Genomic DNA, 22,082 nt, shown 5'->3' with positions numbered 1-22,082 from the left:
CTTCATGAGATATATAGATAAAACTATGACCTCTAAGTTAAGCGGCGGTTTTGATAAAAATGGTTTTGCAAAAGTTGCGTTTCCTGCGAGATCGAATAAATGCAGTATAGAAATTTTTGAGAGGATTAAAACGAACAAAATAAGAAAGTATTATGACGAAGAATACTCGTGGATTTTCATAGCAATTCAGGTATATTTATGGAGCTCTTATAAAATTATTTACATATATAGTTAGGTCCATAAATATTATATTACATAACTTACATTGAGTTGGCCAAAAAAACAGCACAAAATTAGAAGTATTCTATTTTTGGAAATACATAACATTAATTTATAATGAATACACTGTTGGAAAGAGTAGAGCAGGACTTTTTATTGGTCTTTTTGAGGCTCAATTAAAATCTTATGGAGGTCAATACACAATGATGCGAAAAATGTGGTTTTTGAAGACAATTTATTAGTTCAAAATGTAGAAACTGAATGTTGGTAAAATTAATAATAATAATAATAATAATAATAATAATAAATAATAATAATTTTTCAAATAATCAAAATTAAAAATGATGCTCTATGTGACCGCCATTTGCCCACACAACCATTTGTAGGCGTCTTCTCCATTGTCCAATAGCACTGGATATATCTTTGATCAAGCCGGTCCCAACATTCAGTCTTAAATGTCCAATATTACGAATTCTTGTTTTATAGTAAACTGCTTTTTGTAGTCCATAGGATTAAGATCTCGTTTAAAACTCCAGCGGAAACCATTAGAGAATCTGAGAAATGCGATCTTCCACGTAATAATCTCTCAGGAGGGATATCATGTCCGTATCTTGCCAATCAATCGTTGTACACTTGAAACAGACCATTCTCGCTGAGCGTATAGTTCCTTACAATTTGACGGGCAGATAAATTATAATATTGGTGCAAATGTTTAATGAAAATCTTGTCTTCGTTCGTTAAGCGACCCATTATTCACAAAATGAGAACTCAAAACGGAAGAAAACAAATGATGATATCACAACAAACGGCTTGGTCTGCTGAACTCGTAAGACCATAATGCTTAGTTCGGCATAAACGATCGATTTTGCACTGCCTTATAGAAAATAAAAATATATTTATTAAATGGTAACAAATTTAATATTACAGTACTTTCCCGGTCTACAAGGACTGTGAAATTTACCTGTGATATAAACTTTCAAGTCAAATCATTAGCTACTGGAATATAACCACTTAATTTTTTTTTGGCCCGCTGTATATACTGGGTGTTCATTTCAAAGTGTGTCATGACGTCACTGTTGTGAGTCAGCGATTTGAAGCGAGTTTCAGCTTTTATGTCAGAGAAGTTGCCTATTAATCAAGGCATTCAATCTGAACTTGAGAACGTGTACGGTATAACTTGAACGTCGTAGCAACAGATGGCGGTCTGTACGGTCTGTGTGCTACTATAACCTCTTTCGAACTGTGTTTTGCGCCGGCAAGTCGTCGCAGGATATTTGTTATCATCGATTGCGTATGGCAACATTCCACAGTACAAATCAAATGCTCCGTGTCCATGTTGACCGTCGAAGTTAATGTCAACAAATACGTAAGTAATCGTCTTAACCTTCTCCCCATATCCCGACAGTAAAAAAAAACTCACCTCAGTACCGGTACACGTTTACAAACAGTTCACATTCCTGCCAGTACCGGCGTTACCTTACGTATCGGTAAGTACTCTTCAGAATGAACAACGTACTTGCTAGGCAACTTCTCTGGCATATAGGTAATATGTCTCTGCGGAAGTGTAGGAAGATTGAATTTTCTAGACTCATCGGCTAGCCACATGACGGCATACAGCGAGCCATGACACACTTTGAACTGAACAACCAGTATATATAAATGAATAAACGGAGCGCAGGCTGTTTGTCCCATTGGGTGACAGGCTGATAACAGCTTTTCATGCGATGTTTCAAAGTAATATATTGGCTAATTATGCAATTTCCCGAATTTTTATTTTTCAGATTAGGAAGACTAACGTAACGTAAGAGTGATGTGAGGCTGTTGTTATCTTGTAACTTGATGCTGTTGCAGATCTGTCTGACAATGGCCTCGCTGCTACTGTTGTACGCGGCATTCTATCATTGTGACGTTGTGGGCTTGCACCTGACCCGCGCATACGCACATGTCGGCCACCAAGCTGCTCAGCATGCGCTTGCGCAGAGGTATTTACAAGGTAGAAGGAAAATAAATGTTTATCTTCGAATAGAAATAATGTATTGTACACAAGATGAAGTATAAATTTATAACTGTGGACATTAGTCTACAAAACACGTATGGTTGCTTAGTCAATTATCCGAAGACAGGTAAGAAACTCATAAGTGATACCAATAAGGCATCACTCATGAGACAACTAAGCCAGGAGATGATGGGTTACGGTGGCCAGTTCTTTTCTCCCACCGTTGCATACATCGCTGACTTGTAACATATTACGCTAATCAGATTAAGATGTATACTAACAGTTTGTTCTTCCTCTAGCACAGTATCAGTAGGCCTACTGCCTGATAATAGATGTAGAGGAAGTGTTACAAATATGAAGTAGGGTTACGAATATGAAATAGTGTGATGTACAGGCTTCGAGACTTTGGACCCAGATACAATAAGTTTACTGTGCATGCACTATAGGTTGTTGACTCGCTGCAGGTAGCTAGAGATGTGTTGAGGTAACAACGGAAATCAATGCAAAAATAATAATAAATATTCACGAGAATAACCTAAGGAACAAGAATAAATACCAGAATAATATATTCCATGTTGACTATATGAATAAAGGTATAAAGTATAAGCAGCACTAAAAAAAAGATAAAAACTTTAGAGTAGAGTACTGTAGTATGGGGAAACACACACATATGTACATTCTGAAAGTAAATATACATTACACAATGACAATGTCAAAAGAATGTGAAAAGCATTTATTCTCCTGTCTTTTATAAGCATTTGTGTTTAATTATACACAGTGTTAATGGTGGAAATAAGCATGTAGCAATTTTAATTTTTTCATTTATCCTATTGGTCGTCTTTAGGAAGTGCAGTTACAGTACAGAAATGCAATGTACTACAAGATACATTCTCAGTGTCTCAAACGTAAATCTTTTTCGGTTATCTGCCAAAGTTTGTACTGTAGAAAGCTGCGCTCCACGTCGCATGACGTGATAGGAGCAAAACGAAAAAACCTAACATCATTGCAGTCTCTAAGAGATAGTCCTTTATTCTCGGGTGACTCTATGTCCACTAATTTGTTGTTTATGTTACACAATGTTCCATATCCGTTATTTTTACATAAAATTGATTTCCACTTCTGTTTTACACGTTCAGTAACCGGTGTACTTGAGGTCTCATTAATTCTCTGCATCATTTTCTAAATTAATTTGAAGGCTTCCGGCATCTCTTGCTCTGACTTTTCTAACCGTGTAATAGTTTCAGACACAGTTTGTATGAAAACCAAATTATTCGTCAGAACCTTCAAATCCAGAGCGTTTTCCTTTGCGCATTTGTTGGCATTCATTCTACAGTACCCCCACCCACTGTACGCTTTACCACTATACCCAGTACGCCGTTATGCGGATTTCCCACTGAACTGCTCTATTGGGTCCGAAGTCTCGAAGCCTGGTGATGTACGACCTGAGACATGTTGTATTCTAGCTGAAGTCTTCCAAATTACTACGCACTGAAACCCTCTTTCGCGGGAATGTGTTAGTTTGCAGTTAGAAGCGGTTGAAACGCAGTGCCGGATTTAGGTCTAGGAACCTAGGCAGTTGCCTAGGACGGCAATTTCCAGGCGGGGGGGTGGGCGGCATTTTCTCTCTCGTCCTTTCCTCCCCCCCCCCATTTTCATTTTTCAGTGAAATTTGTTTTTCAAAACACTTTGTAAATTTTTTCTGAAGTTTGTTCTTGAACAGCTTGTGGAAGTCATATACTGTTTTGTTATCTCATTGTCGCGGTCGCGGCGAGAGTAAAAGGAAAGTGTGCAGCTGCATAATTGTATTGTAATACCGGTATCACGTTATTATACTATGAAACTGCTTAAATTTAATTGCTTGTACGAGTATAAACAAGAATGCATTGTTGAAAATCGAATTGGATGTGTGTTTATTTTATCGTTATGAATATTTTGAATATACCCATGGGTAAGTAGCCACGTTCAATTAGTAGGCTAGCGGTGTCAAAGAGGACGGAAGCTTTATAGTTTCAATAATTTTAATTATGTCGCGCTGTCCATTGTCGTCAAGTCTTTTGAAGGCCGCTCCAATACTCCACGCGGAGTGTATATATAAACCAGAGTTGCAAATTTTAGCAGTTTGTCTTGTTCCATGTTATATTAATATATAGCAGCAACAAACAAGACGTTACAACGTCGCAACTGGCTTCCTTAACATGTGTTCTCATAATGTTGTGAGTACTGGTTGCAACAAGTCGCCATTGTGCATTTTATGTTACTTCAAAATGAACGACGTGATTGATAATCCCGCCGACTGTGAGGTGAGGAATGTGATTCGATTTTTGAATGCCCGACATTTGAAACCTGCAGAAATTTACCGGCAATTGAAAGAAGCGTATGGTGATATTGTAATGAATGAAAGAAATGTGAGAAAATGGTGCGAAATGTTCAACAATGGGCGAACAAATGTCCACGATGAAACTCGACCCGGACGCCCATCACTCATCACAGAAGACCTGAAGACTAAAGTGAACGACAGAGTCTTGCAAGACAGGCGCACATCACTCGACGAATTGCATATTGCCTTTCCTGATATTTCTCGTTCTTTGCTTGGTGAAATTGTGTCGCAACATCTTGGCTACCACAAAATCTGTGCACGATGGGTTCCACGGCAACTGAGTGACCAACACAAAACTCAGAGAATGGCCTCAGCATTGACATTGTTGATGCGATATCACACAGATGGAAGCGCCTTTCTTGATCAAATTGTGACTGGTGATGAGACCTGGGTGTCTCACAACACCCCAGAGACCAAGCGCCAATCACGTCAGTGGCATCATCCCTCATCACCCAAGAAACCGAGAAAATTCAAACAGGCTCTCTCAACACAAAAAGTCATGGCTACTGTCTTTTGGGATCGCAAAGGTGTTCTTTTGCTGGATTTCATGCCAAAAGGCACTACGATCAATGCAAATCGTTATTGTGAAACGTTACGAAAACTACAGCGAGCCATCCAAAACAAGAGGCGAGGAATGCTTTCGAGAGGAGTTGTGCTTCTTCACGACAACGCCCGACCGCACACTGCTGCTTCAACTCGAGAATTGCTGGATCAATTCGGTTGGGAAATCCCTCGAAATTATTCGAAATCTTTGATCATCCGCCCTATAGTCCAGACCTTGCTCCTAGGGATTTTCACCTTTTCACTAAGCTGAAAGACTTTCTGGGTGGTACGCGTTTTGGAAGTGATAAAGAGTTGAAGAAGACAGTGAACACATGGCTTAATGAACTGGCGGCAGAGGAGTATAACACGGGAATTCTAAAGCTTGTGAACAGATACGACAAATGTTTAAATGTAGGTGGTGATTATGTAGAGAAGTAAAGGAAGCTTCAGTTATGTAACAGACTTTGTTTTTTCAAATAAATGTTTTTTTTTTTTTTATTATTACAACAAAACGGTCGTTATTTCCTGGATCCCCCTCGTACTACCACGGTGGATAAATTTTTAAGTGCTAGTTAGATATGGGTATTTGTAACATTAATCCCATTTTGCATTTGCGTCATTGCGATATCGTTGTTATCCGAGACTGTTATAATCCATGCGTATTCTTAATCTCACATAGGGATGCGAACAAAGTACGACCTTCATGAATAATGATTTTACTACTATCACGAATTTACGGCCAAGTGACACATTTGTGTTCGCAGGCGTGGGTGTGCAGAGGAACAAGACGGTAGCGTTTCACTGGTTCCGAAAGGCGGCCTACCAAGGACACCCTCACTCCTCCTACAACCTCGCTCTCGGCCACTTCATGGGCTATCGCTCTGGCCTGCAGCGTGGGTGAGTAGCCTAACGGGTTTGCGTTGTCAGTTATCTTCAGATAATGTACAGCTCATCTTCCTCTGCAAACATAGGCTTCGACTCTGGGGCCAAAGAGGCCAGGACCCTCCCAAAAATTTCACACATGGGATCATTCCCTCCCAATATTCCTAAGTAATAACAGCAATTATATAATACAGGGTTGAAAGTTTTATTTATTTTTTATTTTATTGGGTTATTTTACGACGCTGTATCAACATCTAGGTTATTTAGCGTCTGAATGATATGAAGGTGATAATGGCGGTGAAATGAGTCCGGGGTCCAACACCGAAAGTTACCCAGCATTTGCTCGTATTGGGTTGAGGGAAAACCCCGGAAAAAACCTCAACCAGGTAACTTGCCCCGACCGGGATTCGAACCCGGGCCACCTGGTTTCGCGGCCAGACGCGCTGACCGTTACTCCACAGGTGTGGACGGGTTGAAGGTAAGGTAGTACATTAATTGTAGGGTGTGGTTCCTTAAAATATAACGAACAAAAAAGTCTAATACCATTTTGCTCGTTTTTGCGAGGTTTTTGAAAAATAATACTTTTATGCTGACATATCGATCGCGAATTTTACGAATACTGTTTAAAATACGGTTTAATTTCTTGTATAACAACGAAGAGAACGTTTGTTATGTTCACGTTGCAGCAGTATTTTAATTAGAAAATTCACAGATTTCAAATCAATCGATTGAAGAAACATAGAAAACATTGATTGTCGAGTCACGTACTTACTTACTGGCTTTTAAGGAACCCGGAGGTTCATTGCCGCCCTCGCATAAGCCCGCCATTGGTCCCTATCCTGAGCAAGATTAATCCATTCTCTATCATCATATCCCACCTCCCTCAAATCCATTTTAATATTATCTTCCCATCTACGTCTCGGCCTCCCCAAAAGTCTTTTTCCCTCCGGCCTCCCAACTAACACTCTATATGCATTTCTGGATTCGCCCATACGTGCTACATGCCCTGCCCATCTCAAACGTCTGCATTTAATGTTCCTAATTATGTCAGGTGAAGAATACAATGCGTGCAGTTCTGTGTTGTGTAACTTTCTCCATTCTCCTGTAACTTCATCCCTCTTAGCCCCAAATATTTTCCTAAGCACCTTATTCTCAAACACCCTTAATGTCTGTTCCTCTCTCAAAGTGAGAGTCCAAGTTTCACAACCATAAAGAACAACCGGTAATATAACTGTTTTATAAATTCTAACTTTCAGATTTTTCGACAGCAGACTGGATGACAAAAGCTTCTCAGCCGAATAATAACAGGCATTTCCCATATTTATTCTGCGTTTAATTTCCTCCCGAGTGTCATTTATATAAATAAATAAATAAATTTAGCTTCCCTTATGAAAAGGTTGGCAGATTTGACAAAACGTATTACATATAATTTGGAAACACGCCTAAAAGGTAAAATGATACTGTTGCTCCCAGATATTTGAACTTCTCCACCTCTTCAAAAGATAAATACAGAAAGTCTAAAAATCTGGCATCGCTGTCGGGACGGCAGTCTCGTAGTACTCGCAACTGATCAGCTGTTGTGATGTTTACATTGCATTAGTGTGCAGTTGGACGTACAGCGATACAGTTTAGTTTATTTCAAAACTACGAGATGCCAGAATTCACAAATCGTGAGCACTTAGATATAATCCAGCCGCGGAAGAAATTCGGAACAGTGAAGAACTACTGGCCAGAGTTCGTCATAATTGGACAAGAAGATGTGAAAGCTACACGCACGCTGATGGTGGACATTTTGAGCAGTACCTGTAAAATGTGAGTGGAATGTGATTTACAGAGTTTATTACTCTTTATTTCATTATTAACGCCCAGAATTAGTGATTCGTAAAACAAACTGTAATGTTAACTAGCCTACATCTTGTTCACAAAGTTACATCAGTTTTTTTTTTTTTCATTAATTGTAACTGAAACTTCAATCCGAAGTGTTTTCACTAATTTGGACATAATTTTCTGATTTTCACGTCATTTCTTGTTATTACTGTACGTAATTCTTGCTTACATTAAAATTATTACGCCATACTTAGTATTGAATTGTTAGTGTGCATTCATTGTTGAACTACGCCCGAACACGAGTTATTTTGTTCATTAGGGTTATTAATTTACATTTTCTGACATTAAATTACACAAACTAAACAAGTAAAGGCTGATTCACAATAAACCGGGAACGGAAACGACAAAGAGAACGGAAATATTGTTAAAATATGTATATTTAAATGTGAGTATTCACAATTAACTATTGTGAATGCTCACATTTAAATACATTTATTTTAACATTATTTCCGTTCTCGTTCTCGTTGTCGTTTCGGTTCCCGGTTTATTGTGAACCAGCCTTAACTCTTACGTCCCTATCCGGAGTTTACGTAGGTCATTCTTGTGCGAAGATTTATCCCCAGATTAGCTCGTGAAGTATTGCACCGAAGCTCAGTACATTTGTTTGCTGCCGCCCTCCACCTCACCTGCTGCAAGGTATAAGGTGAAAGGTATTTGAACTTAACCCATCCCCTTCAAGTCACTGACGGCATGGGGTGTGGGGTACTACTTATGCGGCGTTGAGACATCTTGTAATTGCCGTCAGCTCTTTCGAAACACTTGTAATTATCTCACTATCCGTAAGTCCTATAATTTATTTTATTTGACAAAACTTACTCTAAATAATGACATCTACGGCTCCTGTCAATTAATGTACTACCTTACCTTCCACCCGGTATATAAGCGTCGCCGGTGTGCCAGAATTTTGTTCCGCAGGAGTGCTTTTACATGCCAGTAAATCTACTGACATGAGCCTGTAGTATTTAAGCACACTTAAATCCCATCGACCTGGCCCGGGATCGAACCCGCAACCTCGGGCATAGAAGGCCAGGCTATACCAATTGCGCCAATCAGACCGACCTCCACTCTCAATTGTTTGAAGTAGCCATGTGCAGTAATTCACACTTTTGCCTTGTCTTTCTCCTTCAGTTCTTGGACACATGTCATTTTGTAGGGCTTCATCCCTATATACGCGAAACGTTCACTTGTTGCGACAATTTACGTGTAGACTTCTTAGGACTCTGGATCATTCGTGCTCGAATATCCGCGATCACAGCAGGTGTGCGAACGGAGAGGGCTCGATTTTTTTTTTTTTTTTTTTTTTTTTTTTTTTTTTTTTTTTTTTTTTTTTTTGAAACTGACCCTGTAGTACGCCACTTTTTCACCAAATCCTGTATACTGCTCTTTGCTGGTAAGGAAACTTATTTGCAAAAATGTCCCGCGTTTTCTTAAATCAACCGGTAGACACGTACCGTACGCCTCCACTATTGGGATTCTTTCTTGAAGAGAATACATGTCGCTGAGATATTTACTTCACACGTCTGAACCAAGTTTTCATCACGGATTTCGTACTGGCAATACAATACAAAACATGGTCGCAACAATAGGTGACAAATAGGCGGGCGACAATGAGCAGTCTGTACTCGGGCCGGTTTTTCGTGCGTCTCTCTGTATTATACACTGCTCAAAAAAATTCTAAGGGACAATTATAATTTGTACCACATTTCTGGTGTATCTTATGCTACGTGACCTTTTTCAGTAGTTGATTAGCAAGTATCTTTCTTCCTTTGCCGGCAATGTTTGCATTGTCTGTAATGAGGCGATAATAGAGATCCTAGTGATTACCAACTCTCTATGGATGCATATTTACCACGAATTGAGCTTCATGACTGTATATACTAGACCAGGGCTGGGCACATTACGTGATTCTGAGAAATGAGCGCTGTGTGCTTTAGAGCGGTTATTCCGAGCGCTGTGACGTATGCATACTGTACGTCATTCAGTGTCGGTGCAGTGGTGACTCTGCAGTATGATGGCGAACTTTGAAGACGGAGCTTCCGCTCATACACTAAAGCGGCCCGCTACTCCCAATTCTTGTAATGTATCATGGGAGGAGGAGTTCTTTTTTCGTAGAGAGCAGTGGATTAGCAAAGTGTTTAATTTGTCATTAAAACACTCCAACTGATTAAGAAGTTCAATATCCAAAGATTGACAGAAATACGATTTTGTTACAATAGTTTATTCATATAAAAGAAAAGTGTAAAAGAGTGTTAATTATTAATTTCCTTCTTTCGTTTCTGATTGCAATCCTTTGTTACGTACGTTTATATTATTAATAGCCTACTATTATGTAATTGTTAAAGCATTGTGCGTACGGGTTATGTAAATAAGACTAATGATTTGTGTGTGCATAGAGCGAAGTTTATTCCATTAAATTAATAAGAGTGTTATACATAGATTGATGTAATATCTTTATAAACTGTTATGTACTGACAGACTGAATGACTAGAACAACCGTGGCTCTTGTTATACAGGGACATCATTTTATTTTTACTTGCATTTTTATTGTACCTGCATTTCTGAATGTACTTCACTCCCACCCCTTCACTAATGTCCTTGCTCCCGTCAGACACACAAACTTACGGCCGCTGTTGCATTCGAAGTCTTCAAGCAGTGAAGTAAACACTGCAGTGTATAGTGTGTTTCATAAATATGATTGCGTTTTCTATAGAAGAAAGAACCTATATTAATAATATCGTACTAAAAAGTTATATTCAAGAAACGATAAATTCAATTTCATAGAATATGCTTCAAAATGTTTTTAATAATATGCGTATTGAATTGAAGCCTGCATTGTAATGAACGGCAACCATTTTCAGCAACTTGTTTAAAAATTCAGATTAGCTTTTTTTGAATTGAGGTGGCTAGAAGCAAAGGAATGCTAGTGACATTTGTAATAACATGAGTTAAGTGCATCCAGTGTAAGAAAAAGTATCTAAAATTTTAGTGGCAAAGGGATATTTTAATCGCATCACACATTAAAATTTAAATAAAAATTTCACCGATTTTACGAAAGCTTAAATATTTAAACCCCATTTTCTCAAAAGTAACTTAAGTGCACTTACAGCCCTTTACTTATGACCCCCTCAATTTAAGTGCACTCTCTATATTGTATGTTAACACCAATAATTAATATGCTAAATAAAGTAGACATTACATAACGAACATAGCCGCCTGAAAAGTTGAGTTTTTGAAAAAAAAATGTTACTACTCTACTGTATTTTGATAAATTCCGTAAAAGTGATGATCAAACTGAAAATCGTAATATCGTATTTCCCTACAACATAAATGGATACACTACTTTTCGCTCCTCCTATAGCTAGTAAAATGATTTGTTTACATATTGCACTAGTAACATCAAACTCCTGTAATGGAAGGGGGCAACAGTGTTTCCGAGTATAGCCAGGTTAATGTTAAAAATGTTGGTAAAAATAAAGTGATGTCCCTGTATTAATGCAGGGAAGGTAGCTGTAATGCGAGTCCGCCACTGCGTGAGCGTTCTGCTCTGGCTTGGCTTACGGAGCGAGAGCAGCTCTGGCCGGCTAAGCGGAGCCGCTCTCATGCCCGGCCCTGCACTAGACTGTGGTAATGCTGGAATGGTTCCTCGTAAATGCTACCTGTGGCACAAGCGCTAGTCGCTAGTCTTCTTTCCAGGGGACCCACGTTTGATCCACTGCTAGGTAGTAATGGAATTTTTGGTGGACATAGCAAACGTTGCAGAGGGTTTTCTCGGGGTACGTCCGTTTCCCTCTATTATTCCACCAATACTCTTCATCTTCCCCTCAGTTCACATATTATCTGCACTAGTTAAAAATAGGCTGAAGTGAATATTCGTGGGTGAGTGCATGCGTCCGCGAAACTACAGCATCACTTCCTGATAACTGCGTCTCTGGGAACCAATACTCTCTAACCAAAACATTGTTTTTGTGGAGCTCCTAGCTAAACATCTGCAATGCAAAGTAATGCTTCGTTTACTTTGTCCTTCCGTCGCACTTGGTGCCATCTGGTTCACAGCCACGGGAACGCGCTCACAGCTCCGTTTATGTGGGATAGCTCCGGAATGTCTCCAGCGTGCGGGTCTTAAGCACTTCTTACCACAGAAAAATAATTGAAAGCTTATTAATTGTGCAATTGGCCAAAATTCTTCTTTTCATTTTATTTATTTATTTGAGGCTACTATTACATAGTTTCCGATGCTGACATAAGATTTAAAGGCTTCGCCTCTGGATCCTGTACTCGTCTGGGTCCTGACTGTGACAGGGCTGAGACAGGATGGTTCGCCTGTTAGCATCGAATTCACGAATTCTTCTATCTGTCGGACTGGAACAATAATCGTATTCATCGCATATCGGACCCATAGTAGGCCAGTGGTCAGTGTAAGCCTAAGTGTATGGCTCGTCTGGAGACCGTTAATAGTTTGGTAGCGATATACAGCAGCGTGTACTCACGACGGCAACGTCGTAAATTCTCCGTGAAACTGTAGCGTACGAGGGGAGTCTGCATCGGCAGCGATTCTCGTCAACGTGCACAGACTATCCCATTGCCTCAGCCTGCCTTCCTGATTACGTCAAACGTCCTTCACCTCCTTCCCTTGTTTGAGCTTGCGAACAGTATACTAATTAATATATTATATGGACGTACTACTAAAAAGAAACTTCATTTAAGATAGACATGGGTATGTTTCATTGACATTGCCAGTTCCTGATGCGGAATGAGTTATATAGGAATAAAATGAGATTTTAAGCTAGAAAATAAATAATTGTCGCAAAAATGCACAAACGCAAAATTATATTTGTGCAAATTGCACAAATCTAGATCAGCCGTGGTGAAAATGTGACCCGCGAGCACATTGTGGCTCGCAATGATAGCTATGCATTTCTCTTTCTTCCTACCTCCCACAACCCCCACCCTCTCACTCACTGGAGTCAAACTCCGTTCCATTTGTATTTGTCTCTGACCTGCGAGTGGCGTATCATCGCAATGTCTCTCTCGAAACTATGTACGTCTACAAAAATGAAAGTTTCAAGTAGGATGGGAGGACGCATTTTTTTCCTGCCAATATGATGAGAATATTAAATTTAGGCCTATGATTTGTTCACAAGCATTATGAAGAAAACGGTTGTACAACATAAAACGACATTATACTACATTGTTACTGATGAAACATTAAAAGGTTAAGTATTATTATTATTATTATTATTATTATTATTATTATTATTATTATCATCATCATCATCATTATCATTATCATCTCTGTACGTCGATCCTTTTTCAGCATATGTACGAATAATGCGGTTAGATCTTCAATTTAAACTCACAGATTTACAATGTGATGTTAAAAATGAAAGCTAGATTAACGACTTGACTAATGTTGAACTTTTCAAATCTTTGCCAAAAAATAAATATCCGAAGCTTCGTTCTTTCACTTGCTCTGTTGAAGCCATGTTCGCTACAACTTACGTTTGTGAAAAATTATTTTCGACAATGAAAATAATAAAAACCAAATTTAGATCACGACTGACAGACAAATACCTTCGTCATCAACTACGACTGGCAGTAAATGACATAATTCCTGATTTTGAAACTCTGTCGCAAAGATATTCTGAATACGGTTAATTTTAGGTTGTGATAATGTGTCCTATGTTTTATTGTTCATTTTTTTCTTCGTTACACGTATACTAAACATTAGTTTGTAGCCTTGTACTGTATAAAACTATATTTACTCATAAGTGCTTGACATAAGGAAGATGAAAATCCGTTAATAAGTCAGACAGTTGCTTCACTTCCCTCCAAAGGTACTATGCACGTTGCAGGTTACACAGTGGCTCGGCGCATGATCACATTTTCGCCACGGCTGCTCTAGATATACTGTACTTATGTAAGTAAATCATTACACGTAGGTACGCGTATGTTTAGAATCAATTACTACTGAATTTACATCACATTATTTTATGGGCACTCTAAACATTGAGATTCTTTACGAGTAGGGCCTTCAAGATAATTGTTAGCAGAGTGCTAACTCTTTTTTCTGAAAAGCGGTTTCTAATTCCAGTTTTCACAAGATTCATGCAATTGAATTCTCGCTCACAATTTACAGTATGCAATGGAATTAAATAAATCAATTAGAAGAAATTGTTCACTTAACTTACATGAATTGCACCAACTTTTCGAAATCCATTCCTAAACATCTATTGCTCAATATGCCCATGCCATTAGCATTTCATTTAAATTCAGATTAGTTCAAACATCTCTGATTTCATTTTCTACATTACCATTTTCATTTCTGCAGTACAATGTGGTTGTCGTATTTTTACAAATTTACATTGAAAGTTACATTTTTAAAAGTCGAGTAGCAAAATGCGACTAATGCGACTGTGGCTTAAACTCTGGATAAATTAATATTTATTTATTTATTTATTTATTTATTTATTTATTTATTTATTTATTTATTTATTTATTTATTTATTTATTTATGTATTTCATCAATCATTGTTCACGTCATGGCGGATTAGATGTGGATAAATTAATATATTAAATTGCCCTTTGCTGATCGACTGAGAGATGTATGCGAGATTCTTGGCAACAAATTACTATTGTACAATCAATGACGAGAACTACGATAACGTCATGCAATGACCTCACTGTGTTGCAGCGTCATCTGACACTCGAACGTGACCAAACTTCTACTTTCGCTCATTATCTACCTCATCACCTGGAGATACAACCACATCGAGGAAGTCCCTCAACTTACAGTTGGCTATACAGACGTCGATTTCATAGTATGTTTAAAGAAGCTTCATCGACCTTGAAGTTTCTTTATGTTCAGTAAATATGATTTCACCATTATGATAGCGAACATTAATTTGAAATGTAGCAATCATTGTGCCAACAGTGCTTTTGACATTTGGCTTGAAGTAAGCCTATTCATAAAATTCATCATCATAACATCACCATCATCATCATCATCCTTGTCATCGTCGTCAATGTACTGATATATCACTGAAGATTTTTTTGATTTCAAACATTTTAGTTGTTTCACATGCCGTTGTACCTTGGTTTTTATTACAGCAGCTTTTTTCATCGACAAAGAGACGTTTCGGTACGTTATCAGTCAGCAGTGCTAATATACGCCAGTTAAGCAAACTCTTGTAAAACCACACAAAACTGCTTTGAAAACTGTATGCAAGCTTTTCAAAATGTGTCCTTATAAAACTGCAAATGATGTTTTAATTGAAGGAAGCTAATTACGGAAAGATACAACTTTTCATTATAGCTAAGATGGAAATTGAATCAAAACGGTTATATTGACTACTGTGGACAGATGACACTCATTTTACTGTCAATGGTGGAGTCTATCTATATTCAGAATTATTATTGACTATAGATATAACAGACTATGCTCGTGCACGGATTAAACCCCATTCTCAGCACATTCCACAGTTGCTCAGTTCATCTTGACTGGCCAGTTTGTTCGGCAGTCACATTCATTTCAACTACTGTCCGTTACTCAGGAGAAGACGAGCGGAAAGAATGTGACCTTCGTGACTATCGCTGTTGGTTATTATAAACATCGCTCAGATAAGCATCCCAGTAGCCAGGTTATTACTCGTGCAGGAAACATGAGTACAATGCGTATGGAAATTAAAGCTAAGTTGAACAGAAGGAGACCTAATGTTTCCGCTTACTGCAGTACAAATATTGCACGTGTTGTCGTAAGTTATCTATTCACATTCCTTTCTCCTCAGTCCGCTCTCGTCTTCTCCTGAGTCGCCGACAGTATGTTGGTTCCTTTATATTAACCCTCCATTTTCATTAAATCCCTAATTGAAGGATTGCTAGCAAAAATCGGACAAGTTCAAAATATTAATTTTTCAGAAAACGAAAAAAAACTGTCCCTCACGTTTCTCATACAATAAAGTAATCTGACATATTTTATACAGGTATCTCATATATCTACCAACTTTCGTAAAAAGTTCCACTGTTCTCTTTTATATGGTTTCTTGGAAAAAAAAAATTACATATTTGGACATACCCACTTTTTGCAGGAAATATTATATGCACACACATTAATTGGGAAAAAATATATGAAATCATGTTTCATTCATATTGTCAACTGTATCAACATACAAATAAATACTTTATAAGTGTTTTATTAAACTAAAAACTTAAAGTTCGGATGATTTCCCGAACAAGAAAAACAATATTGTTATGTTTATATTTTTCTCTTTCTAAATTTGTGTCCTTCAGTCTTTGAATTCTAGGCACATCAGGTAGGGTAAAGTTGCCTAATTCCGTGATACTTCTAATTCCGTGATACGTTTTTTTCATTAAGTGTCACGGGGTTGGATATCTTGCTAGGAAGTTCACCAATGTCTCAAACGTAGGCGAAAGATACTATTTTTCCAGAAAGATGTCTGGAGCTGTGGTTGGACGGCAAAGCTTTGTATTGTTGTATTGTATTTATTAACATTCCATGGTATTCATACATTGCTTTACAGCTAGAATATGGAACAAGTCAAAAAACGTAATGCTATTATAAAGTCTTAATTTATAGTCACAGTCTAGATGAAATATACGAGTATACAGATAAGATTTACAATATAGTCTACTAGTACAACACATAGTTTTAGTATCAATTTCATGAAGTGTTATTGAATGTCATGAATTCACTTACAGAATAGAAGGCGTGAGAAATTAGGTACTTCTTTAATTTGGCCCTAAATAATCTTATGTTTTAAGTTTCATTTTTTATATCGATAGGGAGGCTATTAAAAATTTTTACTGCCATATAACGCACTCCTTTTTGATAGCACGATAGACTTGCCGATGGAGTATGAAAGTCATTTCTTTGACGTGTATTTATGCTATGAACTGTATTTAATCTTTTTATCTTTCTAAATTATTTCTGTAGTGCTTTTATTCTCGATCTTTATGGTCACCCTCATTGACGGCAGATTATTTTGTTACAAAATAGTTGTTGTTACAAAGTTTTCACGATTACATACGAGGGAGACTATTAATGAAAAGATATACTGACAAGCCATGGGCATTATTTGTAGTTTTTTGAAAATAGTCTTACAAGCTTCCCTAGATTTGGCACCTACTATTATTCTAATTACTCTTTTTTTAATAGAAATATACTGTTACTAACTGTGGAATTTCCCCAGAATATTATTCCAAAACTCATTACCGAGTGGAAGTATGCAAAGTATATTGTTTTTAAGGTATTGATATTAACTATCTTTTGCATAGATCTAATAGCAAAACAACCTGACTGACATTCAATTTTTAAAAAGTATCACGGGATTAGGGGTATCACGGAAATAGGCAAATTTACTCTATATCAAGTACCGAAAAATAATTACCGGTATTTTAATAACAACAAAATAAAGTATGCTCAATCGAAAAAAAATACTATTATTATAGTTGTTTCATCACACCCGCTGCTATGTCATCTTCTACCACCTCAACATTCTTCTCATTCTGATGACTTTTTTTTTTTGGATCTGGTTAATTTTGATGATCATTCATTTACAAAATGAAATATTTAACCAGTAACATCGACAATAACAGCTAATATGGAGATGAAACAAAAGAAGACAACACTAATGCCATCTTCGTGATATTTTCTAACAAGAACCGGATAAGTTTGTGGTTTGTCCATCTTTTGCTAGAAAGGCGTTGGACTAATTCGCTTTTTGCAGAAACGCTACATTTTCAAACACTCATTTCAGTGCCACAAACCCGGTTTTTGTAGAAACTTGCTATGTCAATAGATGCCGCTTGAAATGAAGTGAACAGAACTGTACTATGCTCAAAATTGGAATTTTTGGACTTGTCCGGTTTTTGCTATCGACCCTTCAATTTGTATTAAGAATAGAACAAATCTGTCAAATGTCAGTGAAATCCTTTCATATACAGGGTGTCTGACTCAAGCCGTTCATGAATTGTATTAGGCATCACGCACAACATGACTAAGGATAGACAATTTTCGTCTTTGAATTCTCTAACGCGCAGCGGTTGTATTTTAGCTTTAATAGTGATTGAAAACAGCTAAAATAATAAAACAAACGGGTTGACTAATTAATATTTTGATTCATACGTTGCGTTTGAGTAAAGAAACATTAATTTCCAATACACGGATCTCTCAAAGTAGTTAATCTCTCTCAGCTAGAGTAATGGGTTCTATGAATATTTCGACTGCCTGTGAGCGTTCGATCCCCGGTTCTTCTTTTCGTACTCTTTAATGTCTAACTCCGATAACAGGCGATTCTAGAAGGTTCTCGCTAATACTACTTTAAAACGGAAATATGTAATCGATGAAACATCTTATGAACCAAAATGTTCCATAGTAGTAGCTATAAAAGTTTGAATCTTGTCTTTCGTAATCATTCACGGTTCGAATCTCTGAAACTGGTGAGAGCAAAAGTGAATGATAGCGACAAAAGAATTAAATATAAGATATTCCAGCAAGCAGTATAAAGGTAAGCGTTCACTACATCGTATCGCACGCATCGAACGAATCGCACGGATCGGACAAAGACTATCTTTGTGTAATTGTTATATAACCGCGTTCACTACATCGTATCGCACTCATCGGACGAATCGCACGGATCGGAAAAAGACTATCTTTGCTGTAATTCTTATGTAACCGCGTTCACTACATCGTATCGGACGCATCGTCTCTCGGCAAATCCGTCCACGTTTCTCGGATGGGCAACTTTTCCGATGCGTGCGATCATGGCCTTCTTTAATAAATCAATTTTAATTGGTCAACTGTTACTATTATGTTGTGCCATGTTCAGTGTCGCGCCAAAATGGCAGACGGAAAACTTATTTCGCGTGTAGAAAATTGCGAAGAATTATATAATTTGAGGCGTTCCCATTACAGTAATCAAGTCGTTTCTTGCAAATATATTATGTAACCAATATTTCTTTCGTTTCTTCCTTTTCAATTAAGACGCATGAAGCAATTACAAATTCTTATTCGCTAACACTCATGATTAATAGACCTAACCTCAACTCCTCTGCTTTCAGCAATGTCAATATCGTACGACGCCATGTTTTAAACAGCTGATAGGGGAATCCGATGAGGCGATGAGGTGAAGCCGTTACAGTGAACGCACTGCACTTAAAATATCCGTTGCGTGCGATTCGTACGAGGAGTGCGATACGATGTAGTGAACGCTTACCTTTAGTCGACATCGTTCATCTCCATGCGGATTGTCATTGATCTCGTATTTCGTAGACCATTTGGTATTTCATAGTCTGAATCAAAAGTTGTTCATGGTTTACCCAGGTTGTAACGTTCTCATGGCAGTGTAGTTAGAAGTGACATATTCAAAATATCTTTAAATAAATTAATAAATTGTGTTAAAACTTTACGCTGTCTGTTCTTTACAGGTACCTTCTTTTTATGCCCCTTAGTTATTCCAAATGAAACAAAATTAATTTGAGGGATTGGAAATAAATTACGTATTAAGAAATAATATGAGAAGGGAAAATGACTCGATAAAACACTATCCAAAGAAAACCGCGACTATAAGAAGAGTTGGAAAGCCGAAAGAAAATAAATAATTAACATTAAATATTGACTGCACATGTTTAACATAAAATTATCATACGAAAACTAAAAATCGTAATATTCACGTCACGATGTCAGCGGACGTTATACACACCCTGATTCCGCCTGTGAAACCATTAAATACCGCCCACATGTCTAGACTGATATTTTGAGTTGCCTAAACAAAAATACTTACTTACTTACTTATTTACTGGCTTTTAAGGAACCCGGAGGTTCATTGCCGTCCTCACATAAGCCCGCCATTGGTCCCTATTCTGAGCAAGATTAATCCAGTCTCTATCATCATATCCCACCTCCCTCAAATCCATTTTAATATTGTCTTCCCATCTACGTCTCGGCCTCCCCAAAGGTCTTTTCCCCTCCAACCTCCCAACTAACACTCTATATGCATTTCTGGATTCGCCCATACGTACTACATGCCCTGCCCATCTCAAACGTCTGGATTTAATGTTCCTAATTATGTCAGGTGAAGGATACAATCCGTGCAGCTCTGCGTTGTGTAACTTTCTCCAATCTCCTGTAACTTCATCCCTTTTAGCCCCAAATATTTTCCTAAGAACGTTATTCTCAAAAACCCTTAATCTCTGTTCCTCTCTCAAAGTGAGAGTCCAAGTTTCACAGTTATAGCTACAGAACAACCGGTAATATAACTGTTTTATAAATTCTAACTTTCAGATTTTTTGACAGCAGACTGGATGATAAAAGCTTCTCAACTGAATAATAAGAGGCATTTCCCATATTTATTCTGTGTTTAATTTCCTCCCGAGTATCATTTATATTTGTTACTGTTGCTCCCAGATATTTTAACTTCTCCACCTCTTCAAAAGATAAATTTCCAATTTTTATATTTCCATTTCGACAATATTCTCGTCACGAGACATAATCATATACTTTGTCTTTTCGGGATTTACTTCCAAACCTATCTCTTTACTTTCTTGAAGTAGAATTTCCGCGTTTTCCCTAATCGTTTGTGGATTTTCTCCTAACATATTCACGTCATCCGCATAGACAAGAAGCTGATGTAACCCGTTCAATTCCAAACCCTCTGTGTTATCCTGAACTTTCCTAATGGCATATTCTAGAGCGAAGTTAAAAACTAAACGTGATAGTGCACTCCCTGCTTTAGCCCGCAGTGAATTGGAAAAGCATCAGATAGAAACTGGCCTATACGGACTCTGCTGTAAGTTTCACTGAGACACATTTTAATTAATCGAACTAGTTTCTTGGGTATACCAAATTCAATAAGAATATTATATAAAACTTCTTTCTTAACCGAGTCATACGCCTTTTTGAAATCTATGAATAACTGATGTACTGTACCCTTATACTCCCATTTTTTCTCCAATATCTGTCGAATACAAAAAATCGGATCAATAGTCGACCTATTACGCCTAAAACCACACTGATGATCCCCAATAATTTCATCTACCGGTACATATGGAGTTAATCTTCTCAAAAGGATATTCGACAAAATTTGTACGACGTCAACAAAAGTGATATTCCTCGAAAGTTACTACAGTTAGTCTTGTCCCCCTTCTTAAACAAAAATGAACTGCTTAAATCAGATACCTTGCATATACAGTACATGACGACATTATTAATGTAGTTATATTTACTCCTGTATAATATAATAGGTATGCTTAATGACATCACAGGAGTTCGTGCTTCTGCATGTATGTTCATGTACTTGGCTCGATGATGCAGATGGCGGTGGCCTTTGTGAGGTCATATGTTATTTTCTTGTTTATTTTGCGTTCCAGGGAAGCCTATCGCTACATGAAGCTTGCAGCCAGTAAAGGAATGCCCCAGGCTCAACACATCATGGACACCATTTGTTCTCAAGGCCACTGCGAAACATAGGATTCCCATCTAAAGTTAATTATTATTTATTTTGTTTGTTTTGTTACCCGGTTTCATCAGATGATGAGCCATGTTGGCGCACGCCTAATGAAATGTCAATGCCGAAAATCATATAAATTCTAAGCGATGAATGTTTCTTATTTTATTTAACAAAACTTTTGACTAATACATGATGATCCATTTAATGTTGCGACCATCAATATTTTCCATATGAGTGAAATTAAAATACTGTTTTTTATATTATTGTCGGTCCACACCTGTGGAGTAACGGTCAGCGCGTCTGGCTGCAAAACCAGGTGGCCCGGGTTCGAATCCCGGTCGGGGCAAGTTACCTGGTTGAGGTTTTTTCCGGGGTTTTCCCTCAACCCAATACGAGCAAATGCTGGGTAACTTTCGGTGCTGGACCCCGGACTCATTTCACCGGCATTATCACCTTCATCTCATTCAGACGCTAAATAGCCTAGATGTTGATACAGCGTCGTAAAATAACCGAATAAAATAAAAATAAATATATTATTGTCAGCGCATTTCGAACTGGCGGATCAAGGTAATGATGAAAGAGTATGATGAAAGAGTAATGGAACGGAGAAAAATTCTCTCCGGCGCCGGGATTTGAACCCGGGTTTTCAGCTCTACGTGCTGATGCTTTATCCACTAAGCCACACCAGATACCCACCCCGGCGTCGGACAGAATC

At 37.8% G+C, this 22,082-nt stretch overlaps 1 protein-coding gene across 1 annotated transcript; it reads left to right on the top strand.

The window, feature by feature from the left end:
* The first annotated feature begins 2,082 nt into the window (after window positions 1-2,082).
* On the top strand, window positions 2,083-21,541 carry LOC138695866 (secretory immunoglobulin A-binding protein EsiB-like). Its single transcript, XM_069820217.1, has 3 exons — window positions 2,083-2,212; window positions 5,900-6,032; window positions 21,288-21,541. The coding sequence occupies exons 1-3, from the start codon at window positions 2,083-2,085 to the stop codon at window positions 21,385-21,387; spliced, it is 363 nt and encodes a 120-aa protein (XP_069676318.1). The 3' UTR covers window positions 21,388-21,541.
* The last annotated feature ends 541 nt before the right edge of the window (window positions 21,542-22,082 follow it).

The sequence above is a fragment of the Periplaneta americana genome, chromosome 1 (genome assembly GCF_040183065.1).
Source record: "Periplaneta americana isolate PAMFEO1 chromosome 1, P.americana_PAMFEO1_priV1, whole genome shotgun sequence".
NCBI classification, from domain to species: Eukaryota; Metazoa; Arthropoda; class Insecta; order Blattodea; family Blattidae; genus Periplaneta; species Periplaneta americana.
The sequence above is the reverse complement of the archived record's forward strand: the minus strand, read 5'-3'. Positions and strand labels throughout refer to the sequence as shown.